At 53.4% G+C, this 26,794-nt stretch overlaps 8 protein-coding genes across 8 annotated transcripts; 3 read left to right on the top strand and 5 right to left on the bottom strand.

Moving 5' to 3' along the window:
• Positions 1-857: 857 nt before the first annotated feature.
• DICSQDRAFT_129795 (uncharacterized protein) lies at positions 858-3,093 on the top strand (the record flags this gene model as incomplete). Its single annotated transcript, XM_007370260.1, has 8 exons — positions 858-979; positions 1,035-1,106; positions 1,265-1,442; positions 1,481-1,516; positions 1,877-2,061; positions 2,122-2,767; positions 2,863-2,878; positions 3,032-3,093. 8 exons carry the CDS (start codon positions 858-860, stop codon positions 3,091-3,093), a joined length of 1,317 nt encoding a protein of 438 aa, XP_007370322.1.
• Positions 3,094-3,957: 864 nt separating this feature from the next.
• Positions 3,958-4,679, bottom strand: DICSQDRAFT_174421 (anticodon-binding domain of a subclass of class I aminoacyl-tRNA synthetase; the record flags this gene model as incomplete). The annotated part of the gene is made up of 3 exons (XM_007370259.1): positions 3,958-4,062; positions 4,157-4,360; positions 4,419-4,679. 3 exons carry the CDS (start codon positions 4,677-4,679, stop codon positions 3,958-3,960), a joined length of 570 nt encoding a protein of 189 aa, XP_007370321.1.
• Positions 4,680-9,402: 4,723 nt separating this feature from the next.
• DICSQDRAFT_183510 (uncharacterized protein) lies at positions 9,403-14,273 on the bottom strand. The gene is made up of 15 exons (XM_007370258.1): positions 14,102-14,273; positions 13,866-14,042; positions 13,427-13,811; positions 13,290-13,371; positions 12,583-12,702; positions 11,921-12,532; positions 11,709-11,867; positions 10,977-11,654; positions 10,761-10,916; positions 10,496-10,699; positions 10,325-10,436; positions 10,083-10,261; positions 9,871-10,020; positions 9,515-9,819; positions 9,403-9,458 (listed from the first exon to the last, which is right to left on the bottom strand). The coding sequence occupies exons 1-14, from the start codon at positions 14,193-14,195 to the stop codon at positions 9,751-9,753; spliced, it is 3,177 nt and encodes a 1,058-aa protein (XP_007370320.1). The 5' UTR covers positions 14,196-14,273; the 3' UTR covers positions 9,403-9,458; positions 9,515-9,750.
• Positions 14,274-14,506: 233 nt separating this feature from the next.
• On the bottom strand, positions 14,507-15,827 carry DICSQDRAFT_183509 (uncharacterized protein; the record flags this gene model as incomplete). The annotated part of the gene is made up of 4 exons (XM_007370257.1): positions 14,507-14,946; positions 15,012-15,138; positions 15,193-15,596; positions 15,690-15,827. 4 exons carry the CDS (start codon positions 15,825-15,827, stop codon positions 14,518-14,520), a joined length of 1,098 nt encoding a protein of 365 aa, XP_007370319.1. The 3' UTR covers positions 14,507-14,517.
• Positions 15,828-16,890: 1,063 nt separating this feature from the next.
• DICSQDRAFT_157640 (Aldo/keto reductase) lies at positions 16,891-18,518 on the top strand (the record flags this gene model as incomplete). The annotated part of the gene is made up of 6 exons (XM_007370256.1): positions 16,891-17,211; positions 17,274-17,420; positions 17,474-17,900; positions 17,966-18,141; positions 18,206-18,341; positions 18,410-18,518. The coding sequence occupies 5 exons, from the start codon at positions 16,891-16,893 to the stop codon at positions 18,296-18,298; spliced, it is 1,164 nt and encodes a 387-aa protein (XP_007370318.1). The 3' UTR covers positions 18,299-18,341; positions 18,410-18,518.
• Positions 18,519-20,787: 2,269 nt separating this feature from the next.
• On the bottom strand, positions 20,788-21,697 carry DICSQDRAFT_70508 (glutathione S-transferase C-terminal-like protein; the record flags this gene model as incomplete). The annotated part of the gene is made up of 4 exons (XM_007370255.1): positions 20,788-20,860; positions 20,929-21,189; positions 21,274-21,558; positions 21,642-21,697. The coding sequence occupies 4 exons, from the start codon at positions 21,695-21,697 to the stop codon at positions 20,788-20,790; spliced, it is 675 nt and encodes a 224-aa protein (XP_007370317.1).
• A 909-nt stretch (positions 21,698-22,606) lies between these two features.
• On the top strand, positions 22,607-23,722 carry DICSQDRAFT_174416 (uncharacterized protein; the record flags this gene model as incomplete). The annotated part of the gene is made up of 1 exon (XM_007370254.1): positions 22,607-23,722. One exon carries the CDS (start codon positions 22,607-22,609, stop codon positions 23,720-23,722), a length of 1,116 nt encoding a protein of 371 aa, XP_007370316.1.
• A 1,656-nt stretch (positions 23,723-25,378) lies between these two features.
• Positions 25,379-26,451, bottom strand: DICSQDRAFT_112382 (uncharacterized protein). Its single transcript, XM_007370253.1, has 3 exons — positions 26,150-26,451; positions 25,906-26,088; positions 25,379-25,829 (listed from the first exon to the last, which is right to left on the bottom strand). Exons 1-3 carry the CDS (start codon positions 26,384-26,386, stop codon positions 25,650-25,652), a joined length of 600 nt encoding a protein of 199 aa, XP_007370315.1. The 5' UTR covers positions 26,387-26,451; the 3' UTR covers positions 25,379-25,649.
• Positions 26,452-26,794: the final 343 nt, after the last annotated feature.

Raw genomic sequence — 26,794 nt, 5'->3', positions numbered from 1 at the left:
GTCACCGCGTAGGATGCATCCCGTTTACTGAAGCTGCTCGTTTGACACGCAAACAACTGCTGAACACAACATAATCCTGAAACGAGTCTCCGTGTCTGTATCAGCTTGCGAACGAGATATCGTCCTCATATGATGAGGTCTCATTGGATGATAGGTATGCTTCATCTGCGAATCACAGATTACCGAGGATGGCGCCGTGAGGACTAGGCCTTAGTGGAACCGCTTAACTGTTGTGGACGCCCGACGCTCGACACGTTGGGAGGCGACTAGGAAAGTGACTGGTGTACTAGTCGTATACGGTAAGGTACCGACCTCATTCCTCGCGCTCGTCATTTTCCGAGGAATCTTCTGCATTCCGGACGTCAGAGGAATATCGATTGCGAGCATCTCTGGGACAAAAGCGTTCTACGTCGATTGGCACCACTTTAGAAGCGGTTTCACAGGCATACTCATTGGCTAGGTTTGCTTAGCTATCTCCTCCGTCAGTGGCTTCTCTGTGTGTTCCGTCCCCAAAATTTTAACGGCCCTAATGATAGTGATAGGATGGACTTCAAAAAGTAAGACACCGTGCGCTACTATGACAGTTATAGAATGGAATGGAAGACATCTATCATTCCTTCGAGGAATCTAATGATACGTACGCTCAATAGTTTCTGATTGTTGATTCAAGAGTAATGTTCACGTTACTCAACAATTTGCTTCTGCTCTGGTGAAATCACTCATGCTGCACGGGTATAAATACAACGGGCCCATCTATGGATGTTGCACCAATTACATGATCCTCGAACAGGTGTATACTCTCGACGATATATCCCTCACCTATTGCTCAGTCATCGCCCACTTATACGCACACCAGAATGACGTCTTCATCCAATGCTCAGTCTTCTGCGGCAGAGAATCCACGTAGGTCCGGTCGGATCCAAGCCTTGTCAATGGATCGGGGCCACGTAGAAACCGCCGTGGTGGCTGAGGATCAGAGGTATTGATCACCGGGGACAATCACTGCGCTCTCAACACTCATCTGTTGAGTACAGACAACAGAATAAGGAACCCAAGAAACCGGGGAACAAATCGTCAGCGGGTCGAGGCACAACTCAAGAGACAATGTAAGTTTGATGTTAATGAAGTACTAATCAATCCGAACTGAATCCTTGAATTTACAAGAGCACAGACACAGAATCATACATCTAGCTCGCGGTATGGCTATATACTGTCCCAAAGGATATCATTCTAATCGGATCATGGACAAATCTTTCTTGACCAGTATTGCAGACGGCAACAGAGCCCGTGCAATCGACTTGGATCACCCTCGTATTGCCGAATGGTGTTTAGATCAATGGGTCATCATATATCCTGCATATTGGGCGCAAACAAGATATATGAACTTCAAGAGAGCCCAAGAGATTCTCGATTTCATCAAGCCCGTCAACCTCACGGCCCCAGTCAGTGGTATTATCATGTATCTCAACTTTTGATCTAGCATGCTAACTGCTTGGGCCTCGTGTTCCTACTCAAGGTGAATCAGATATTGTTGTACAATAAGACCTCTGGCCAGTTCGTTCAATCAAGTGTTCCTCCCGACTGTCGGTCCAGTGGCCAAACACCCAAATCCAACAGCACTGTGGCTGCTTCGGAGGTCCCTACCCTGGTCGAAGAGACAGATCTCATGTTGGCACATCTCACGTCTAGAGAAGAGTCTCATTTCCATAAAATAGTACAAAACGTCGTGGACCGCGCTGTGGAACTTGACGCAGACCCGGACCGGAAGAGCGAAGCTGAATGGACTTGGACTTGGGACTCACTCCTCATCGCCAGTGAAGACTACTGTAACAAACACAGTTCTTTTGATGAGGGAACTGAACCTTGGCCGTCGCAGGGGACGGACTTTGCCAAACTAGAGGTCGGATTGCCCAATACGGAACCTGAGGGACCCAAAGATGAGGACGACCAAGATATTCCTATCACCGAGGCTTTCCTCGAAGACGGATCTCAGGAACCCATATCTGGCTGGATGCGTGAACCACGGAAATATGCCCAGAGGGAACCTCCCGCAATCTATAGGTTAGGACACTTGATGTGGATCCGTATACCACAAAGCTAATATCGATGCTGTGTCAATAGGAAGGAGAGAGTTTTGAAATACCCCCGCTTCCCTGAGTTCGATCGAATTGTCAAAGCGGCGGGCAAGAGCACTGCAAAGCCCATCCATAAGGATTTCGGAACCGCCACCGCGGCTTATATCAAGCGTTTAACGGAGGCTTTACGCAAACCTGAGGCTGTGCAGCATTGCAGGGAAATTCACGAGATTATAACACAAGTACACGAGGTCAACAGCACCGTAGCCAAGCTCGGTCGAGACGATCCTAGTAAAGCTACCAATGCTTTCCGCGACCGTCTCTCAGGGTACCCACCGACTGGCAGATGCGACGGTCTATACATGCTCGTTGATTATCGGCTATTCGAGGACATCAGAGAACAGGACATTAGAAGACACGGGAAAGAAGTCCTGGGCGATGAAGAAATCGAGGACATCCTGAGATCACTCAACTGCGCATCGAGTGGGAAGTCGCGGTCATCTCTAGAGCGCGCAAAGAACGGATGGAAGGTACTCATTCGGGACGACGAAGATGTACCAAAAGAGGAAGAGCGCACAGACAATGGTGCACGGGCCTTCCGCCTTCCTTTCTTCGTCGTGGAGAACAAGACCGACGATGAAGACAAGGAACGTGTCGCAGAGAACCAACGGCTGGAATATTGTGTTAGCATCGTGAGGGCCTTGTCCGCACTGGGTATCCGGGACTTCCCAATATACGGTTTAGCAACAGTAGGACAGTATGGAACGCTTTGCGCGGCATGGTGTAGCTCAAGGCAATCGAAGGTGAGTATCTAGCAGATTTTAGATCAATGACGGTATTGAAACCAGTGCTCACTCGGTATTCAAGATTTGCTATGTGATCCATAGCAACCCTACAGTGGTCTATGACTTAAAGAACCCATCAGACGCCATGCAAATGCTACTATTTCTGATCAGGCTTCGGCGACGGGTGGGGTCGGCCTTGTGGCAAAGATATCAGGAGAAAAGGCCGGCTCTAGTGCAAAGGATCATCAGTGGCAAACAGGCCGGATGGCAACTCGTTGGACAGCTATCAGAACTCCAAATGAAGGACGCGCCTGGAGAAAGGTGACGATCTCACAACACTCAAGTCATATGACTGACTGATCCGGAGCAGGACGAGTGCATAACCACGGCATAGGTCGGTGTCTTTGAGGGGTTGGGCGAGCCCTCCTATATACCTGAATGAATCTATAAACGACGAAGAGCGACTGGTTTGAGATGAGCTAGCATCTACGAAATGTACCGCGTTGTTGGGTTTGTCGATGTCGTGGATCGCTAATACCGCAATTTCGTGAACATTTCTATCGAGTGCTCTAATACTTCTATATCCGCCGCAAGGGTCTTCCTCTACAAGATATTGGTGAATATAGTACCCCACCGGGTCATCAAAACTAGGCATACCTTCTGCTCATTAGCTAAGCGGATGTTCGCGGGAACAGCCAAAAGTTGTAGTCAACGAGACCTGACCTTCTCAATCTTGGACAAGTTCACCTTGGCTAATGTGAGCTTCGTCTAGCATTGATTGATCTCGCCAGCCAGATCTACTTGGCACTAGAACATACGAAGTCCGTTCAGCGAAAACACGACAGCGCAACAGCCACTCGAAGACTCACTCTAACGAGCACGTGCAGGAGCGGCGGTCGGGGTGAGAACTTCAGACCCGCAGCCTTCAGGAGCGCGGTTGATGTCGCGAACTACCTCTAAATATTTCCGGTTTTTCGTGAGCGCACACAATGAATGCAGGGACCTGAGATTCGAACAGCTTTGCCTCAGCATCATTCTCAGCACGAATATACACCGCCCGAAACATTCAATGAATGAATACCAACAAAGAGCAGCTATTAGATCAGAAGCTGACCATGGAGGTTCTGGATGATAGTGTATGATGCAGCAAGAGCACGGGCCGACTTGACGGTGGAGAAGACAAGGTCGAAATCGTGTTCGGTCTGTGTTCAGAATTCGTATGTCTTGTCCTGCATTTCCCAGATATTACTGTTAGCTTCGATGATTGGATGAAGGTCAGCGTCAGCAGACACGTACGAAAGTCGGGTACTTCGAGAGCATGATCGACGGCGTGGGGCCGTTGGGGCGGCGTGGGAGACGCTGCCAGAGCTCCTGCGTTACGAGTGGCATGAAGGGGTGCAGGAGACGAAGACCGTGATCTAAGCACGTGTAAAGCGTCTGTTGTGCAGACTTGCGCGTAGTCTCCGACGCCGACTCGTCCGTCATGGGCTTCATCGCTTCCTGGGGGACGTGGCAAACGATTATAACACAATACACGGAGACGCAGGAGGCGAATCACCATGTGAACGTCGCACAGCTTATGAAGCCAGAAGTTATGCGCCGCGCGGCCCGTCCGGCGGTCCGGGTTAGCCGGAGGCTCGAGCTCCGATGTTTCGTGACTCGGAAAGCACCGCTGTCGACGTGAACGCGTCTCATTGGCCCATACTATCCGTACGCGACCTTCTGTAGGTTGAAGAACGCCAGCCAGTCGAAGCAGGAAGCCGCAAGACTCGAGGTCGACAACGCGGAGGACGGAGACGGAGGTTGCGATCACCCTCATGAAGACTGTTCTCGACGAACATGTGTTATGTTCTCAGCAACTTCGTCAGTTGTCTGCATGAGTGCTCACCAGCTTGTTTTTGCGCCCGGACCCCCTGAAGAACCTGAACGAGCTTGCCAAAGCTCAGTTCAGATCGCCTCTTGTTATCGCCGTCTGGACACCTTCTTCGAATCACTCCTACTAGCACAGCTCTTGTTCTATGCTACTGCCGCCGAGTATCTCTCCTCCGTACAAGGCGAGATCTAGGAGTTCAGCGTTGCCGCTCAGGGCGAATACCGCTTTACCTGCCGTGTTAGTCTATGTCCTGTCATCATTTTAGAAAACATGCTCTGGTGAGTTCACATAACTGCAGCATACAGCGCAGGTCCAAATCAATGGCTTCTTCGTTTGGTGACCGACATGATCCCTTAATGTAGCTTTCGCAGCGGATACTCTTGAAACGAAGAGTCAGCACCCCATGCAAGCTTTCACCGACGCTGACTCTCCAAAAATGTACTGATAGCAGTACTGGATATAGGAAGTTTCTCGGAAGAGCCTCTTACCGACATGTAATCAACTCAGGATGGTATGTAGGGTATCAACAATATTATCTGCGGGCACAGTCACCACTTCGCGCTCTTGTTTTCCGCCAGTATCGACAGGCCGCGCTGGTGTTGGGATACTGAATTTCAGAGCAATCATGCCGACCCAATTCACTTGTTGTACATGTTTAGTATTCGAGCAAACGTCTCACTCCGAGTCCTCCCCGTCTACTTCCGGTGGGACGCCTCCTGGCCACACTTCTTCCAGCTGCATCCGTGAGGTCCAACTGAGCGATGCCCTGCCTTCCTCGGACTTCAGAAGCTCTAACAGCGATGGCTTGGCTTGTTCGAACCGGGCGAGTAGATCTGCCGCGCTCCTGTTCACCATGCCAAAGAAGTTCGCACAACGGAGGATTCCAATTTCTTCAGCTATGTCGAATTCGGTGCCGTCTCGGTCGACATCCACAATAAAGCAGCACTGACGATGTGTGTTATCGCGCTTGAAATACCCTCAGGGAGGATAGACTTACGCCTTCCGATTGTGAGGACCATGTCTGGCAGACCGCGCCTTTTGTACCATACGTCGCAAGGCCATACACCGGAAAGTCGAATATGCCAAGCGCAGCAAGGAAGCGCGTGGCACTGGCACACGACATTCGTTGCTCATTGACGGTGGCAACTTCTAGCTCAGTCCCGTGGCTCTGATGTTTCACGATTAGTAACGGCAGGTGTAGCTTCGAGGACTCCAAGGTAGATCCTATCACGGCCAGCAGGTCAGTTGATACACATCGACGATCATGAGGAGTACTCACCTTCAGATAGTCGATAGAACGAAATAGATTGAAGTAGATTACGAGCTGCTTGGCTTTCGGGCCTCAAATGAACAACCAAGGCAAGCGATGCATCCACAATAGTTCCGATAGGATATTGAGCCAGTCGATTCTTGTACTCTGCCATTCGCTTCCGATACGCATTTTTGAACGCACGAGAGCGACGACGAGCTGCAGCGTAACTGCGCCAAGTGTCCGAGATACTTTCCTCCATCTTGGCCATCACTCTCGAGAAAATCCAAAGACCTCTGACGTCGTGCATACTATGCGTGCTGTCTGCCCCTTCGAGGATCGCATCACGACGTGCATGAAAGTCGTCGCGAACGAGATCTGCATGTCGGGTCATGTTGGCATAGACTGATTGGTAGGGAAGCACTTCATCGCCGAGATCCTTTGTGTCGGTGCTAGCCATTACCAAGGGATACGCTCGAGCTAATTGGTCGTATTCGTTGCTTCTCAGGAATTCAATAGGTACCTCTACGCTGAGATTGTTCAGAAACTTTAGAAAAGATGATCGCTGTCTGCAAACCTACATGTATTCCGTGAAGCTACCCGAGATATCGGGAGATTCGCCGAAAAACCATTGAGCCATATGACGCCACAGTGATGCCCGCTGTTTCTTCGAATCTGGACATTCATCTTCCAGCAGCAAGTGCGTATGGCGCACTACTGTGGCTAGTGATAAGAGATCGTCGTTCTCGTTGCCGCAGGCCTGAAGATCCAAAGTAAGTGGACGCCAAGGGGCAGACAAGAGTGCTGCTCGCCATCATTGAGCTACGCGTTGGATTACGATCACGCATGATATCAACGAAACAAGTCATCTTGTCTCGATGTTCCTCGTATATTGGCCCATCTGAAACCCTGGGCAATGGAACGGGCATGACACTGTGATCTAGCATCCAATCCACAATTCCGGGGTTTGGGGCCACGACCTCCGAGGGAGTCCAATGCACCAGATCCCCGCCCTCTGACTCCTCGCTTTCTTGGGCGGACTCTTGATCGCTCTTGAGGTCATGTTCGAGAAGCCTGATACGTAGTAATTGAGTCTATCTGCTTTGACGAGTTAGAGGAGGAAGCCTACCACAGATTAGATCGTGTCGGCCAACGAAGTCTGCTAGCTATCCTCAGTACGTGCAGACGCGGGACAATGAACATGTCTCACGACTGCCAAGATGTAGGACTCACGAACCCACAATCGAGATGTCCCTAGTTGCACAAGGAAGCTCTAATATGAGTATGTAACGTCAACGCGTCGGTGTGATGAACATCGGAGAGTGAACAAACCTGCAGTCATTAACTTCTCTATTCCACTCTCTTATCCACTCCTCGCTTAGTTGGTCCCCAGACAATGTTTCCAGTATTGGGCCGTCCCTCCAGTGATGAATGCATTCACAGTCAACCCCAGGAACCGCTCGTTCAGGGGGAAGACTTGATGCTATTGTCGCGAAGTGCAGGCCTACTCGGATGAGGAAGTCGGAGAAAGCCAACGTGGATGATTGATCATGAAGATTGAATACGCCGTAATCAGGTGAAGTCCGCATCCCCGCACTAAGCGAAGTTGCAATATGCATCTGTTCCAAACGCACGTCAACTAACTGTCCGTAACCGGTCTCAACGCGCTGGTATTCACCCTGTGTTCGTCCTCATTGCTCTCTGACTCCTCAATCCATCCCACCAGTATCTGGAGCGTGGAGTTCGACTCGATTTGATGTTGAGTGATGCCCAATACGGGAATATCTTCACAGCCAAGCGCCTTGCGTTGATGCATAGCGCTGCACATGAGGGGTACGATGCCAGCACGAGTTGCAATGCATAACATTGGGACTAGGGGAATGGGATATGCTGTCGAAGACGTGAAGTGTGCTTGAGCAATACTTGCTGAAATCTTGTGCAACTCATCGGCCATGGCGGCGTGCGCTGTCTCAGCTGTAAAGCATCTTATCTTAGTATTTGAGTCGATGCACTAGTATGGATGACGACCGACCTAGGATATCAGATAGTCCATCACCAGTTTGGGGATGTGTAGCGGACGATTGAATGCTTGTTGATGTGCCACTGTCAGCGTCTCGAGGCGTCGCGCTATCTGCTGTGTCCGTCAACAAGCAACCGAGGGTACCGCGCAGTCCATCACAATTTTCGGAGACCATAGCAGACGAATGTGCGCTCTCTGAGGTGTCCCTGTGAGCTTCCTGAAGTGAAGGTGCCCTCCATGTTGCGCCGTCTGCTGCATTTGTCAACAGAGCGCACGCCCATAACAGCTCCGTTCGCCTTACTCACCCTTCCGGGTAAACGGAATGAGACCTAGCAGTAACGCCTCGCTGTTCCTTGGCATATTACTAGCACCATCCAGCTTCGGGAGGGCGAATCTACTATTGATACTGCCGTATATCGTGATAATGGCATTAGTGAGCGTGGTCGAGTATCTGACAGCGAACTTACAACACTGAGCAGTTTGGAACAGTCTTACGGAAGACACACGCAATCACCGATAGCCAGAGGGATCCATGACCGCTCAGGGGTTGGAGCTCGGGGTATCGAGACAGATATTTGACGACGGAGTGGATTGACCGGGACAAACTGCTGTGCATTTCTTCCTCACACAGGTAGTCAGTAGCGTTCCGCTTGTGTGCACAGAAATACTTACCGTTCGGATTGTTAGAAAGTGTAGGGTCGGCTGGGATCGATGGATGATTAGCGGGATGTTGCAGCAAACCGGACAGGCTGCGAGCATGTGATGGACATTCTCCAGTTGGTGTTAGTGGGTGGAGAGATACTTGTAGCTTCTCTGCAGTATCGTAGAGCGTATCAGTACAATTCATCGTGAGCGAGGTAATCAGAGTGGGTCGTTATGAATATGGCGGTCTCTGATGGTAAACTTCTCCACTTGAAGCGCTCAGCGCCCACATATCCAAACATTGCAGCGCCCTTGCAAAATGAAAGCCGCCACGCCTGGCCGTCCGTGGGTTACTGCTACCCTACCACCCTCTTTCTCGTCACATCTAGACCTCTTTCCAAACATTGGGATACCATGGAGATCTCGACATGATGTTGAGTTATAGCATTCAGAGTCTGGAATGATTTCTGCGCATTCGAAGAGAGGCAAGCGAAATTGTACTGTGAGCGCTAGACTGCCTCATATGCGAGTATCCAATGGTCTGTTTCAGCATCCTCAAAGACCTGTGAAGTTGCTCCGCGTAAAGAGGAAGGTTCAGGCTATCATTCGAATCTAATTCGAGAGTGACGCCGCAATCCACATTATGAGCACGTCTATTCTATTTGATTCGTGGTGGATGTCTACGACGGGCATCACATTTCACCAACGCCTGAGATGCCTTGTCTCGGGAATTGGAGGCAACATCAGACACTACTCACACTTTAGGATTGACTCGATAGCGCTCAAGAGACCTGCGGGGCGAGGAGAGTACATCCTACGGCAATCTCTATGAATGCTGTCTCCACTGCAAGTCTGTGTTACGGAGCATACCGTAGTCTTGTTCGGCCAATGGCCTGCTCATCATGACTCCTCGCATTTCGTCGCTTAACGATGTGATTAACGCGACAGTGTCTCGAAGGACTTGAGGTAAGCTATGTCGTGGCAATGCGCTTTATTTGACGAGTCAATATGATGAGATTGAGATCAATCCGTCAGTATACGCGACGAATATGCAGCACTGGGATCGACACGCTGGTCAACTAGGACCATAAGAGAAAGACATCCTCCTATTTCATCTTTGTGAACATATCGATTGAATGTTGCAGAAGTTCGACGTCTGCCTGAAGTGTTCTCCTCTACACATTATCATGTCAGAACGTTTCTGTGTACATTTCGCTGACACCAACCTTGTCTCCGTTGGCCAAGCGCACGTTTGCGGGAACAGTCGACTCGTAGTCGGCCTGCGACTCAACCTTCTCGATTTTCGACAAGTTCATCCTCGCTAGTGCGAGCTTCCTTTCGCATTTGTTGATCTCGCCGTCCAGATCCACTTGACCCTAGAACATAAGTCGAATGTTCAGCGAGAACGCAATGAAGCATTAATCACTCTGACACCCACTCTAACCAGCACGTTGACGAAAACAGTCGGGGTGAGGACCTCAGATCCGCAGCCTCCGGGAACGCCGTTGATGTTACGAACGACCTCCAAGGACTTCAAGTTCTTCGTGAGCGCGAGGAATGTCGGGACCTGTGATTGGAAAAGCTGCGCCTCCGTATCGCTCTCAGCACGAATGTACACTAGACAGCGAGCCGTTCAGTTCATAAGGCTGACATAGAGCAGCTAACCGATCAGAAGCTGACCATGGAGGTTCTGGAGGATATTGTATGATGCAGCAAGAGCACGAGCCGACTTGACGGCGGAGAAGACAAGGTCGAAATCGTGTTCGGCCTGAGGGAACTCGTATGTCGTGTCCTACAGTTCCCAAGATCACTTTAGCTTCGATGATTGAATGAAGGTCCACAGACACGTACGAAGGTGGGGTACTTCGAGAGCATGATCGAGGGCGTGGGGTCGTTGGGGCGGCGTGGGAGGCGCTGCCAGAGCTCCTCCGTTACGAATGGCATGAAGGGGTGCAGGAGACGAAGACCGTGATCTAAACACGTGTAAAGCGTCTGTTGTGCAGACTTGCGCGTAGCCTCCGACGCCGGCTCGTCCGTCATGGGCTTCATCGCTTCCTGGGGACGTCGCTTACCAGTGGTAACATGATACATGAAGACGGGCAAGGGAGCGACTCACGATGTAAACGTCGCACAGCTCGTACAGCCAGAAGTTGTACGCCGCACCGGTAGCGTTCATGAAGTTCCGCTCAGCTAGTTGTTGGTTGATCTCTTCTGCAGCGAGATTGAGCTTGTGCAAGATCCACCTCTCGACTAGACTCTCCTTGCCCGTGGGCTGCAATGTCCGCATCTTTCAGTCCGGTGCGTAAACGATCATGACGCATTCAAGACAAACCTTAGCCGTGGGCTCTGGGACGAACGTCTCGTCGAGCTTCAACATCGCGAACTTCGTCGCGTTGAAGATCTTGTTGCAGAACTTACGGTAGCCCTCCACGCGCAGGATCTCTAGGTTGATATCACGTCCTCCACCGGAGTACGCACAGAGCGCAAACCTCAGCGCGTCCGTGCCGCACTGCGGGATACCCTTCGGGAAGTCCTTCTTCTGGCCAGCCGTTGCCTTTGCGATCTCACGCTCGTCCAGGTTACCCTCATACAACTTCCGATGCAAGCTCTCGAGGTCAAGACCCTGGATCACGTCGATGGGGTCAATGACGTTCCCCAGCGACTTGGACATCTTACGTCCATGCGCGTCGCGAATCATCGCATGACAATAGACCTCGGAGAACGGCATCTTGCCGGTGAGATGGATGCCGAGCAAGGCCATGCGCGCGACCCAGAAGAAGAGGATGTCCCAGCCTGTCTCGAGCATGGAGGTCGGGTAGAACAACTCGAAGTCCTTCGTGTTGGATGGCCAGCCCAAGGTAGAGAACGGCCAGAGACCAGACGAGAACCAGGTGTCGAGCACGTCTTCGTCCTGCTCGAGCGTGAACTTCGCGTCGCCCGCAAGCTTCTTGGCATTTGCAGTCGCCTCCTCGAAAGTCCGGCCGACGACCCAGTTCTTGCCATCGTTGCGCTACATACCGTCAATAAGCGAAGACGTCGCGAAGTCTGGTGCTGAATTGCTCACGTCTTGCTCCTGGCCCTCAATGTCCACGAAGTATGCGGGGCACCTGTGACCCCACCACAGCTGACGCGAGATACACCAGTCCTGGATGCCCTCCAGCCAGCGGTACCACTCACTCTCGGACGACTTGGGCTGGATGAGCAGCTCGCCCGCCCTCGTGCGCTGGGTGTCCAATCAGACTTAATGCTCGCACCACCGAACCCAAGACTACGCACCTCGAGCGCCTTCTCAGCTAGCGGCTTGCAGTTCACCCACCACTGGGGCTTTAGTATGGGCTCGATGATATCCCCCGACTTGTTGCATATCGGAATCTGCATCGGGTTGTCCTTCGTCTCGACGTACAGCCCCGCGTCCTTCAGCGCCTGGACAACCTTGACGCGTGCATGGAAGCGCTTCATGCCCTTGAACATGTCCCCCGCGTTCTCGTTGAAAGTTCCGTCGTCGTTCAAGATGTTGATGAACTCGAGCTTGTGCCTCTGGCCAACGTCGTAGTCATTCGGATCGTGCGCAGGGGTGATTTTCACGGCTCCCGTCCCGAACGCCATGTCGACAGCGATGTCGTCGGTGATGATGGGGATGCGGCGGTCGACGAAGGGGTGCTTCGCGAACTTGCCATGGAGATGCTTGTAGCGGGGATCCTCGGGGTGAACGGCGATCGCCGTATCGCCGAGCATAGTCTCGGGACGGGTAGTGGCGACGATGATCTTCTCGTCAGAGCCCTCTATAGGGTACGCAAAGGACGTGATCACGCCGAACTCGAACTTCTCCTTGATATCATATCCGGGCACGTTCAGGAGTGTCCGTCCCTCCAGCTGTTTTTGATCGACCTACGGGAACACTAAGCGATACTATGGATGCAAGGTACCTAGATACTAACCTCGAGATTTGAAAGCGTCGTGTTCAGCTGTACACACCAGTTGACGAGACGGTTCGCACGGTAGAGGATGCCGTCTTCGTGTAATCGACAGAAGGTCTCAACGACAGCTTTTGAGAGGGTCTAAGACGGTGTCAGCAGATACGTCATAATGCCATCTCACTAGAATGACTATCCGAGGTAAGTAGCCGGAAATAGTGGGCTGCATTTTATTCGAGAGCATATGATACAAACTCAAATGAGTTTGAGATCATGCCGCGACGGATGGCAAGGTGATAACAGAACAGCTGAACTCCCGGATGTGAGAGAGGTAGTTAAAGGTGGCGTCTCAATGGAAGGTTCGAGGAAGCGATTCGGTGAGGACGCGAGGGAATCCTGAGGAGCACAGCCCCCAATATACTGCAGCTCGCGATTCTGTGCACTCGATTCCCTCGCCGTAGCGCCCACTGGCCGGCATCTTCAACGGAATCGATTGGAACACGTATAGTCGAGGCTACTACGAGAATCGGCTTCGATCGCCTCTTCTCGGTTGCCTCGGAACCGCTCATCAAACTGTGTAGAATGATTGGCCTTGACTATTCCTCATGTGAACGTGTCCGGCAATCGAGAGGAACCAGTCGTTGAATGTCCGCAGAATGCTTGGAAGATGTCGCGCGTATCTCCTCACACCCCGGTAGTTCCGGCAAGACATCGTAGGGAACGGTGCTCACCTCGTTCATCGTGAAAGCCACGCGGTTCCAGTCAAAGCTCCCTCCCAATCTCCTCATCTGGTTGGTGATGCGACTCTGATAGCTAGAGATAGAACATCAGCGCACCGTAAACAAAGACTCGAAGACAACTGACTCACTCCTCCTTCCACTCCAACACCTTGCTGATGAACGCCTCCCGACCGAGATCGTGCCGCGTCACGCCGGTCTTGTACAACCTCTTTTCGACGACAGACTGCGTCGAGATACCCGCGTGGTCGAACCCGGGCACCCACAGCGTAGTTTTGCCCAGCATCCGATTCCACCGCACCAGACAATCTTGGATAGCGACGGTGAGCGCATGACCGATGTGAAGAGACCCAGTGACGTTCGGAGGTGGGAAAGGCATGACGAAGACGCCCTCGGGCTTGATGTTGCCATCGGGGGTGAGCTGGGGAGAGAAGTAGCCTTGCGCCTCCCACCAGTCGTACCAAGCCGCCTCGACCGCGATGGGGTTGTACCCGCTAGACATGGGTTGGGACAGGTCTTGCGGTCCGTGTCAGCGGGCATTCGTGATGCGAGTGATGCACGAGAACTCACCCTTCTTCTCGCCCTTCGGAGTCGTGTTCACGAACTCGGGCTCCTCCTCCTTGGCCTCCTTCTCTTTCTTCGCCTTCTTGGACTCGCCAGCGGGCGCCGCGGCGGCAGCCTTGGCCGCCTTCGCGGCCTTCAGCGCGAGACGGGCCTCATTCTCTTTCTTCTTCGCAAGCTTCTTCTCTGCGCGCAACTGGTTCAGCACAGACCGGGGTTAGCATTCGATCCCTGATGAGACGTACCTGCGCTCTTCGTGAGCGTAGCAGCACCCTCCGCTGGGGTCGGGGTTACTGCAGGGAAGTCGGTTGAAGCCGCCTGTGATGGCGAATCGGACATTGCGGACAGCGTCGAGTGTAGAAAGCGTCGATAGGGACGATCGGGGAGACGGAGGAAGATTAATCGATGCACTGAGCGGTGCATCCAGCTCTACAGTAGATAAAGTTATTGAGGGCGAGTCACAAGAGATCACAGATCGCTCATCGTAAGTGCCCTCTTATCTAATCTGTTACCTCATTCGGCTATTTGATCATATCTTATGCGTCGCAACCCTGGGCTTGGAGGGCCGCGTCGGATGAATCGTACTACAGGTCGAGTCGTCGACGATGAAAACGCGTCGAATTCATGCAGAGCAATTCAGTACCATTCGGATATCTAGGGCTTAACCACCGCTCGTACAGCATCCCCGAAGATAGAACAACGTGGCTACCCTCTCTCGACCTCCTTTCTCCTGGACGAGCTGCATCTCTATCTGTCCTTCGATATCGCCGCACCACCTCCAGACAGTGAACGACTTCCACGCGCGTACCGCGATCGCGTTCTTCAGCTGCTCCGAAACACCGTCTAGCTGATTTATGGGAGCATGACAATAAGCCGCGTCATCTTCGTACTTGTCTGAGTAGCTGACGCGACCGTCGACGTCGAGCACACCTCTCTCGAGTGCGACAGGGTCGGCGATGTCCTCCATGGAGAGCACCTTCCCGTCGTACTCCCGAGAGCCTGCAACGAGGAGAGAAGGCTGCAGTGATTCCCGTGTGCCAGGCATCAGGAGGAAGTTGACAGTCTGGGAGTTCGCGTTGATCGTATCGACCTACGCAGCAAAGCCGAGTCCTGATGGGCAAGAGGTGGCTAAGAACGACGAAGCGAGCTACGTACGAGCAGGTCCTTCTCCACCGTCACCTTCAACTGGGAGAATATTCGTCTGTACGAGAGCACATCGTCAGGCTGGAGTAACCCGTGCTTCACGAGCGCAGTCAAGTCCAAGCTGGCCTGTGTCTGTTTTCTGCAAGAGATATTATTAGGACTGCACATCCAGACCAACACCTTCGCGTCATACTTCTTCGATCGAGCAGGCGCCCCTGGGGTGTGGTCTTCCTCCCATGTTTCGTCCTTCCAGTCCGCATGCAGAGTACCCTCCCTTGCGCCCTGCTTGAACTTTTCCAGATCGTCGGACGCCTTCTTTCCTAACCAGTTCGACACAAGCTGGTCTTGCCAGGTGTGCGCGGCCGACAGCAAGAAAGGCGAGGAGAACACCATGGGATCAAGGGTCGCAGGGGTACGCCCAGCCGTCTCATCAACGTCCATTCTGTCGACGCTGTCCTGTCCTGCGGAGCGGCCGTCCGGATGTGAGAAACACACGGATGGCACGTATGTCGCGAACGCGGTGGGTGGTAATAGCTCGCACAAACGCGCTTGTGACTCCTCAGACAGCTCTAAAAAGTTATTGTAGTTGATGATGTCCTGCATATAGAGTCATGTTAGTTCGCATATGTACACATATGGCTCAGGTCAGTATCGTGAGCGAGCGATTGCCGCTCACTTCAACTAACTCACAGAGATATCCATGTTCGTCAGCCTACTCTTTGAGTTTGTCAGGTGATATTCCAGCTTTTCGGCAGGGCTTTTCTCTGCATCTCGCGCCTTGCGCTTCCCTCGCGAAGGAGACCCAGGCGTTGCAACTGCAGCTGGCATGGCTGCCCTCGTAGGAGTCTTCGCAGGAGTGCGAGTACTACGGCGGAGCCGTGTAGAGCCGCTGTCTTCGTCCATATTAGTCGGGTATGGGGTTATTTCTGCAAGTGAATACTGTGACCCAAACTCGAGTGAACGCATGGATGTATAATGCCAGTACTGGCCGTTGCCGCAGGTCAATCAACTGCGGGCGCTCGTGTCTGATCGGGAACTGCCGAAAGCACGTCGGCCAGACCAGATGGAGTGCCCAGCACCGATCTCGACCTCGACCACTCATGTGAAGTCTCGTTCGAATCCAACTCGTCTTGCAAAAAGTATATGCAGCCAAAAAATCTGGAGTCAGCTCATAGTCTCGTATGCCCTTCAACTGCGTCTGTGAGAGGACATCTAGGGACTCCAGGTAGCACACTGCATATTCCGATCGGACTGCGACCGGTTCCCGCGACGATGGGATTACTCGTTCCCTGTCCCACTTCGTCCAGCCCACCGGGAACCGTACGCCGTGCGGCACTCCGCACGTACTTCTCGTGCCATTTGTTTGTAGCTATCTGTGTCGACGACCGGATTTACCAGGCTTTGACCTAGTTGGTACGCATAGCAGCTCTAGGCATCTTCAGCGTGCTTACCTGTAGGACAAGTGCAGGAGTCTTGTTTTCTGTGCTTACTTCGTGAGTTTTATCTCTTCGTCATCCCGTATCAATAAGCACTCTACAAGGGTAGCAGCTTGTCGCTAAACTATGGCCCGGGATGGTTTAGGACGAATCCCAACGATAAGCCGGGTGTAGCCGCCGACGGCTGCCTTGAGCAAAGACTATGACGTATACTCTGTTCGCGCGCGAATGCTTACAAGTACTGAGGGGACCGAGCTCGTCCTCCGACCGGCCAACGGCAACTGACCTTCTATTCACACAATGCTCGCGCGTACACTTCAGCCGTTTCCATCGGTGGCTTGTGATGACAGCAGTATAAAGTACGTCCCCTCTCTCATCCCCCATTTCCAGTCACTCACAACATCGCCCACACAGACCCCCAACCCTCCTTACCATCCACCTCAACTACACGCAACATGCCCGCCGCTGAATTCTGGGCTCCCCCTCCCGAGCCGAAGACCAAGCTCGGTCGCCACCGTCTGCTCTCGCCCACCGCAGGGGTTCACGTCTCGCCCATCTGCCTCGGGGCGATGAGCATCGGAGACAAATGGGCACAAGGCGCGGGAATGGGGGCGATGGACAAGGAGTCGAGCTTCAAGCTCCTCGATGCGTTCTACGAGGCCGGAGGCAACTTCATCGACACTGCGAACAACTACCAGGACGAGACGTCCGAGATGTTCATTGGCGAGTGGATGGAGAGCCGTGGAATCCGCGACCAGATGGTCATCGCGACCAAGGTATGTCCGCTACATGAGTCCATCGACGGGACTTGCGCGCTCACGCATCTGGTTTTATGTAGTACTCGACAAACTCGAAACGCGGCCGCAGCGATATCAAGCAGCAGACACATTACGTCGGGAACAGCATGAAGTCCCTCCACATCTCCGTCGAGGAGTCCCTAAAGAAGCTCCGCACGTCTTACATCGACATCCTCTACGTCCACTGGGTCAGTCTTTTCTTCCTCTCGCTCTCCGCTATAGATCGTTGAACCGATCCTAGTATGACTACGTCACGAGCATCGAAGAGATCATGAACGGCCTACACGCGCTCGTCCTCGCCGGGAAGGTCCTCTACCTCGGCGCATCAGACACGCCCTCCTGGGTCGTCGCCTCCGCGAACCGCTATGCGCGCATGTCTAACCGCACGCCCTTCTCCGTCTATCAGGGCGCGTGGTCCGTGCTCGAGCGCGACTTTGAGCGCGACATCATCCCCATGTGCCGCGCCGAGGGTATGGCGCTCGCGCCCTGGAACGTCCTCGCCGCCGGACGCATTCGCACGGACGCGCAGGAGGAGGAGCGCAGGAAGACTGGCGAGAAGGGGCGGATGATGCTGTCCGCGGACTGGGAGCGCACGGAGGAGGAGAAGCGAGTCGCGAAGGTGCTGGAGGAGGTTGCCGCTGAGGTTGGCGCTCCTACCATTCAGGCTGGTGCGCATCCGTCCGTCGCAGGTCCGCGTCTCGAGTCAACCTGATACGTCTGTCCTTCGCTGCAGTCGCGATCGCGTACGTGATGCAGAAGACGCCTTTCGTCTTCCCCATCATCGGCGGACGCAAGGTCGAGCACCTCTACCAGAACATCGCCGCGCTCGACGTCGCGCTCACGGACGAGCATATCCGGAAGATTGAGGCCGCTGCGCCTTTCAACAAGGGCAACATGTACAATCTCTTCGTGCGTGAAAATCGATTTTTCAGGCATCTGTATGAGTATCTCACAGTTCTTGGCGGGTGTACAGGGAGACGGCAGTGACTATGGCTTCTTCTTCAAGAGCGGGGGCAATTTCGATATGTGGCCCACTGCGCCGGCGCTCCGTCCCGCAAAGCAGTAAATTTGTTCCCCGGACGTATTCGGTACCCTCATATTCTTCAAAGGTGCGGTCGATCAAGCGTCACGTTCGATATACTTGATCACATTATCCTGAAAGCTCATTTGATGATAGCTGCCCTGGCACTGGTGTTCATGACACTGTTGTATGTTTGCATTCTTGTATGTACAAGTCCCGATACGGACATGTCTAGACAATAGTGTAGCACTTAGGATTGCTACGCCTGTATCTCTTTTTTCCCTCGTGCGTTTGCAGAGCTTAGGCAAACGCAACACAGTTTGGTTCAGCCGTCGTTGAAACAGGTCCGCTGTTCTAGGTGCCTGTTAGGCAACTGGTTTAGGCAGCTAGCGCTCGTTGGCCGCCCAAGCACTAGTCAACTGGTGAGTACCGGAGTATTCGCACTCTATCCGATGTCTATCGGACGTGCCGTGCACCGCATTCCTGTCACTATCTTCCCGCCTCTCACCTCCTCTGCTTCATCTCCTGCTCGACGACGCGGAAATGCCCCGCCTTCCTCGCGACATCGTCTATGAGGTGATTGACTGGGTAGCTATCACTTCGCCTGACTCGCTCCTTGATTGTGCTCTTGTCTCTCGCCAGTGGCATACTCGAGCGATCCATCATCTCGCACGTATTCACCGCCATCCGAGAATTTACACATCAGACGCACTATATGTCTACTCCAGCGGATTAAGCTGTACTCTCGCCTCGGTCGACTGGCCACGACACTCGAAATTGCTCCAGACTTTGAGGCTAATGGACCGAGTGCGTCCTACATCCCGTTTCATCATCTATCATCCAGCAGACTTTGCAACCTCCGTCGTCTGACCTTGGGAGGCACGCTGCGATGGATTCCGTATCCCCCTCTGTACACCGGTGGTGTCATCGGGCCCTTCTTCGAGCGGGTAGTTGCACTCGAAATCCTTTGTCCCTTCAAGTCTGTCGAAGATCTCGTGCGCTTTGTCAGGTCATTCAGAAGTCTCAACGAGCTCTCTCTACTGCTCCCGGAACCTATCCCACAAGACGCTGTTGAGCAGAGCCGCGATCGTGCTCGAGCACGTTTTCACGCGACATTCAAGAAGCCTCTCCGAACCCTCCACTTGTCGGTGCGGCAGCAGCTTCTGCCATTCGTTGATGATACATCTGACGATGTGCACGTTCACTAGTCGAACGTTCTTGAACAGGTCTTGAATATATGTAGCGACTCAGTGACCTCTCTCTTCATCTCGCTCTGCCCAATCTCCCCCATAAGGCTGCCCCGTATGTTCAGACTGATACCTTGGATAGCTCTACTTATCATTGATCACGAGCTTTGCGACACGAAATCACCAGCCTCTGTGCTTTGCTTCGACGCTCTTGAGACAGTAACCATCAAGGTTCCGGAACCCATCGACCATAGTGACCACGACAAACTACAACGACAAATCCTGCCGTTGATCTCTCCATTCACGAAACCTGGTCTCGTTTTCTCGCTCACCTTTGAACGCTGTTCAGTACACAGTGACCAAGGGTATTGTGTTGAGCCTCTAAGCCGTGGAGACATATTTGAGTCCGTCCGCACCTCGGGGAACATGTTGCATACGTTGCAGGAGACCTCCAAGTGTTCCCACTTGGAACTGGTGCTCGAAGACTTGCCAGATGTGCCATACAAGGATCGTCTGATACCGCTCGAGAAATCGCAGGGCGATCCCGTGTACTTTCGAACGCCAGACCGATCGGAGATATCGCTCCTTGAATGCTTCCAGGACCGTTGCGATACTCTGATTGGAGGTGACAACCCTGTGTACGCGTACGGATTCCCAGCAAAGATATATCTCGATTTTCGTGTGAGTGTCGGCCATCATTACTGGGCGTGAATGCGGGGAGCTCTAACAAATCTGTCGATAGCTTCTCGGCTGTGAGCCCTTCCGCCCGTTGATGTACATTGGCATTGGTGACCCACTGAATCTCTGCACTCTCGCTTGCAACATAGCCAGAAAAATGAGGGTCTGCATGGTCAGTGCCTCAATGTCGAAGCGTCGTAAGCGACTCATGAAAATGCGTGACAGAAACATACTAGAGCAGCCGGAAAGCCGCTCAGGCACCGAGGAAGATAAGTCGACTATGGCTCGCTCTATCTGTGGAAGCTTGAACAGGTCTCACGTTCTACATGGGTTCCCAAGTTTCGAGTGATGACCTGGCAATGGGACAGCCCGGCTTCTTCCTCCGCATCACAGCACGCAGCACGACGGTCGCTCCAGTCAGCAAACGACTTACTCCCTCAGTTGCCTTGGAGGTCTCGCAATCCACGAATCTCTTGTTCAATTCGGGCTACGAACGATCCACTACATACCCCCGGAGTGCATCAATTTTCGCCATGACCCTTCCCCCATCAGACTGTAATCATCCCCTTGGTATGATTTATGATACACAATAGTATGTTCCATCCCATGGCGCATCCGTGGCGGGAGGACCTACGTGCCGCCGACGATTCATCACCGGATACCCACCGTCTACTTCTGAAGCGACGCTTGGATCGCGAACGCTTTCTGTACCGCGTCACGAGCAATGAGCTTCTGGTGCCACCTATCGTCACCCCACCCCGAATTAGCCTGACCTCCGCCAACAAAGCAGCAGAGGTAAACAGCACTCACGCATAGAACGCGGGGTACGCTTTCTCGACGTCCGCATAGTCCTTGATCGCGATATTGATTGCGGCATCATTCCAATTGATGAAGGAAAGATCAGCGATGGTCGGCTTACCACCGACGAGCCAGCCGCCGTTCTCGGGCTTGGAGAGCACAGAGTCGAGGACCGAGAAGACGCGGATTGTCTCTTTCTGGTAGCGTTCAATCGCAGAGGGGACACGCTCGGGCTGGTATCTGATGAACCAGAAGGCTTGACCAAAGTACGGGCTGCTTAAATGGGTGAGCCCACGTCGGTGATGATAAGAGGGATAGGACTCAAGGGGAGAGAAGGACGCAAGGACGGAGACGCACCCTTGGCCGGAGGACTGGAAGAAGAGCCACTGGATGAGGGTGTACTTCTCCTTGTCGCCCGTCACCGTCAGCTTCTTCTCCTTGTCGTATTTATCCGTGAGGTAAAGGAGTATCGCATCGGACTCCCAGATCGTGAAGTCGCCATTATTGTGGTCGATGAGGGTCGGGATGCGTCCATTGGGGTTGTATTTTGTGTACTCTGGCCCCTTCTGCTCGTCCTGAGCGAAGTCGAGGTAGATAGGTTCGTAGGTAAGACCGAGCTCTTCGAGGACAACCACCACTTTCCTGCAGATGCAGTACAATAGATAAGGGTAAGAGAGAAGTGGAATCAGCTGAGAAAGTAAGTAAGGAGAGCAGGGCGGACGTACCAGCCGTTGGGACCGGTCAGTTGAGTATAGAGAGTGAACTGCTTGCCGTGAGACATTGTGCTGGTTCCGCGCCAAGCCGAACACGATGGGTAGTGATGTGATTCTACGTGAGCAGTTGAAAGACCACTCGATGTGGAGAAGGAGATGTAGATTCGTCCAGCTGTTTAAATAAGGACGTGAGACATAGTAGACGCGTCCTGTTTAGTACGCGGTTCACGTACTGAACACGTCGAGTAGTACAAAGAGACCGAGTTCTTCACCTGTTCCCTGATGACCATATGATTGGCATGGGAAGTGGAGCTTACAAAGAGTGAGAACGAGCGATTGAGATGGAAGAGGAGCATGGCTTGGTCAGGGTAGCGTCTACGACAATTCGTTTTTGAGCATGTATATCAGCGAGCGATGCGATGAGAAATCAATGCTTCAACGTAGACCGAGCCTATTGCGATATTCGAAAGGGAATGACTATGATCTAATAGCATGACTAATCGCCGCGAGAAGAGTACAACTGACAGAGAGAGCTGCTAGCCCCGATGACCGACCATAGTCGAGTTCGAAAGATGACAAACGAGTTTCGCTTTTCATCAACCTGCGATTGTCGGTGATGTGTAAGCAGAGGTACTCGATCCATGTGAGAATAATATCGGACCTTGCAGTCGTTTGCATATCAAACCGCAACGATGTCGAGCTACTTGCTCGTGTTTGCTTTGCCGTCGGGTACCGGCGAGACCGGCGTGTCCGTGGGTTGCACCCTCAATGAAAACATGAACTCCCTCAAGAATGTCGTAACCGGTGGATAGTACATAGAATATGGCCACAATCATGGTTGACGGAGGCCCGTCCCAGATAGGCAGAGAGACGCTCGCTCATGGCATGTCGCCCAGCGCATGTCGTGGGCTGCCGGGCGAGTCACCACCCGAAAAGAGGACCGAGCGTACTCGCTCATGGGCGTCTTCGGGGTCACGATGCCTGTCATCTACGGGGAGGGCGGCGAGCAGGCCTTCCTTCGACTCCAGAGGGAGATCATCACCATCTGTCCAGACCAGAGCATCTTCGCCTGGGGTCCAATACATCCTAACTTTCATATCGCCCGCAAGGGCATCTTAGAGTTGGAGCGTGCGGACCCTGCGCCCCAGGAGGGCCTCTCGTGGGCAGACATGGAGTTATGGGACCGTCTCCTTGCGTCCTCGCCAGACCAATTTTCAAGCTCGGCGGACGTCCTGCCGCTCACTCAGTCGGAATATATCGAATTATTTGGCGTCGCCCTCGACCTCAGCTGCACCTTCTCGGCCAACGGTATCACGCTCCGCCTCCCTATCTCCTCTGGATCTATTCCCACCGTACACCCATTCATGTTCGTTCATCTCGCCGCTCTAGCTTGCACTACAACCACAGCCGAGGCTGTCATCCTCCTCTTGTTCCTAACACGACCAGAGGAAATGTCCTCCGGTCCATCGACTGATGCGCCCTCAGAGGTAATCTTCCCTAACGTTGGGCGACCGATCTTAGATGGCAGCGACAGCACCCTGGAGTACTATCGGGGGGCCATCCTGCGGCAGTCCCGGTTCGACTGGGCAAACCGTAGCTCCTGGAATGCGCGTTCCCGCCGATCTCACGTAGATTGGCCGCCTTCGCTTGGCCAGTTCCACCGTCGACAGCTGCGAATTGAGGCCCCCGCCCAACGGCTCGTACTCCCCATCTCGCTCCTGGCACCTGCGAGCCCTGGCCGCGAGTCGCCTGACTTGCGTCTGGATCCTGTCGTCACCCCTTCCGCATTGGTGTTCGAGATCCCCTACTGGGTCTCTCGCGGCCTAGAGAGCCGCCATGGTTTTGTGTATCAAGGTACCGTTCCAGGTCCATCGCAGATCGCGCATGAGGACCGAGGGGGCCTGCGTCGCTTCACCTTATATTGGACCCCGGGCGCGTCTGTGCGAGACAGCCACCCTACACTCACCTTTACATTTGTCAACGCCTCGCACGACGAGACACTCCAGATCTCGTTCGGGGTCGGCTGTGATTGCACAGTGGAGAAGGTCGTGGATGAGAGGTCTGGCACCGAATCGGACATAGACGAGTGGTGAATCAAGGCGTTTCTCTTCCCAGGAATTCCGGATCCTGAATCACAGGCCGAGGGCGTTTTCCCTCCGGGGTCTCAGCTGGTACGCCGAGGTCCGCTCAACACCCCGAGCGGAGTATGGCGCAGTCGAGATTGCTACCACCACCTTGCTAGGGAACAGCAGGATCACGAATTTGAGGTCGCTTCCGTTGACGGAGGGACGGCACGGACGGTGTATATCCGCACTCTATTTGACCGCTTGAGGATCGATCTATTCACACAAGGGAACGTATTGATCCCGCGAGTCACTGTCGTGGTAGATTTGGTATCCACCACCGGTTGGGGACGGTAGGATGACTTGATCACGTAATTTGTATGCTGTGAATGATTGACCAAGACTGTCTTCTAGGGCTGGACGGTTGCCAGACCAAGACACAACGATCCCCGACAAATCCGAACCAAATACACAAGCTCAAGCTTCTTGCAGCGCACCCACCGGCATTGAACTTGACGCAACTCCAGACCGAGCGTCTGGAGTATCTGTTCTGGGTATGTTACGCTGCTGAATCCTGAAGTTGGCGTCGTAATCTAACGTGAAGTCATCGTAGCAGTCGAAGCTCGCGCCGGCAGGTCGAGCTTTGGCAAAGCCGAGGGACAATCCATCCGCAGAGCTAGGTCCCACGAAGCACGCTTGACAAGCTGTCGCCCAGGAGGCCACAAGGTTATGGTGCCCTCAGATTCTCTCACAGCACGGTGAGCTCCGAGCCTTGAATTTTGATGTGGCTACTAGAAGCATTGATGCTGTTACACACAGAAATCTGTATGCGAAGGATTGGGTGATAGCGCATCCTGGAGGAACAGAAGAGAGCTTTCGCGCCGCCTTCGACGTCCTTCCAACAGACGAGAAGAAGGCAAGTCTAGTCATTGGCATACTGCAGTGCCCACGACGTGCTTTAGCATGCTTATCGCCCTTTACAGAGATACATACGTCTGTCTCGCGAATTGGTAAGTCTGGTTCTTGACCGTAAACAGCACGCTGCCCGAGTACTAACGTTGACTTAGATTCTTACAACGTGACAATCTCCTCAATCTCCTCAACCCTCTTGGGGTGATTACGAGAAGAGAGTTCTTCATTGGTACTGCGGGCTCCAATTCGAAGAGTTGTTTTCAGAGAACTACCTATCCCTGAGCTCCAAATGCTCCATTCCTGCGAAAGCGCCAGGTAACGCCCAGCATGGTAACTTCCTACGGTAGTGTATGCGACTTGGGCGGTCCCGCCGGGGAGTTCGAGTTTCTACGGCGATTACGCATACACACAAGCGGTCTCTCAAGTTGTAGCAGCTGAGTATCACGATTAGGATTGTGGGCGTGCATGTTATTGCAGCCATGGAAACCTCAGCGTGCTGAAACTTGATGCGCCCATCTCTCGGAGGCATCAAGGCGGGCAATCGTCATCATTATATCGTGGATTCACATCGTCATCTTGTAACTTCAACGTCAGTACCGTTTTACATCCAGGAGAATGATGACCGCCGAGTATCAGAGTATCATATCTTCGTCTCACCTCAATGCAAGATGGACCCTGGCCTGTTGACGGCCTTCGCGATGAAGGCTGAGCGCTGACGGCACCTCAACAACAGGGAAACATGCAGGCCAGATCCTCCCTTCTGTGCAGGATGAATTTCATGATTAAACGAATGGTCATTCCTGACATTACGGCGTATACACGCCGGTCCTATGGATATGTATCTACGTAGCAAGTGTCCCTGATAGAAAGCGTGTAGTAAGAGCGTCTTTACAGTCCGTAAGAAGTCCGTCCCGTGTCCTGTTCACCAAAGACTTTCGACAGTTTACGGATGGATGGCGATGACCCAACTCCCGTCCTAAGACCGCGACGAAGATGATCACTGCCAGTCAATAGCCGCGCGCTGTCAGAACCGCAACTCCGAAGCTCAGAAGATGAGCTGGAGCTTGACAGGGTAGCACGCGTCCAAGTCGTAGCCTCTGCCCGTCGTCGCATTGTATACGACGCTGACCCGGCTGTTGATGGGGCAGAGCGAGAACGAGTCCGTGTCGCTGTTCACGGCGAGGAAGGGGTGGCCCGTGCCGTGGCCGGCCGGGTCGATGTCAGCCTATCGCAGGGCGGAAGCAAAGACGGTTAATCTGCTGACGTTCTGGGCCCTGACAGTGCGATGAATGGAGGCTTACCACAGCACACCAGATCTGAGCGCCCTGGCTGGGCTGCGCGCTGTTGCTCGCGAGGAAGACAACCTCAGAGCCGGCGGTGACACCGTTCTGGGCGGTTGGCGTGGTACCGGGGCCAGTTGGGAGGAGGCGACCCTCGGAAAGTGCGATCGAGGGGTACTGGTTGAAGGGGAATGACGCGAAAGTCTATGCCGCGATGGACTCGTAAAACACGCATGCTAGAGAACCCTCCCTATGTGCCACTTACCGCAAGGTCCTTCAACTCCGCACCAGAAATCGCACCCGCCGAGCCGAGCACCAAGGGTGCACCGGTGGTGTTTGTGTTGATCCCGGTCGCATTGTAAGCCGCAAGGGTGAAGTTGGACAAGCTGTCGAACGCGCCACCACCGAGACCGTTGCACCACGCGCCTGGGGCACGCTTGGCGGCAGGAAGCGCAGAAGCGACAGCCGCGAGGACAGCAGTGAGGAGGCCGAAAGCAAGCATGACGGTGGCGTGAAAGGGGTTGAAGGAAAGGAGAGACGGGGACGAGGAAGGTGTCGGAGACGGGGGATGGAGAACGAACCAGGAAGCGCGGACTTGGCCTTTATGCAGACTGACACGCCAGGCCTGTGGAAGTATTTAATGGCGCGCTAGAATAACCGGGCGTGGGGCGTGGCTTTGGCCGCCGGCATGGAGGATTCAAGAGAATTCAGTACAGCTTCGGACCTTGACACTCCAACACATCGATCCTTGCATGCCGTCATGGTGGCCGCGGCCAAGCCGAGGCTGTCCAGACTGCACAGGCGAGATAAATCGTAGACTGAACGTCTGCCGTGCGTGTCAACGTTGTAGTAGAGGCTGGATGCAGAAGCGCAGTCTGAAGCGAGAGAATGAGAGAAGCATCATAAGCGA

This window comes from Dichomitus squalens (assembly GCF_000275845.1).
Source record: "Dichomitus squalens LYAD-421 SS1 unplaced genomic scaffold DICSQscaffold_64, whole genome shotgun sequence".
Lineage (NCBI taxonomy): Eukaryota > Fungi > Basidiomycota > Agaricomycetes > Polyporales > Polyporaceae > Dichomitus > Dichomitus squalens.
This window is presented reverse-complemented; position numbering and strand designations above follow the sequence as displayed.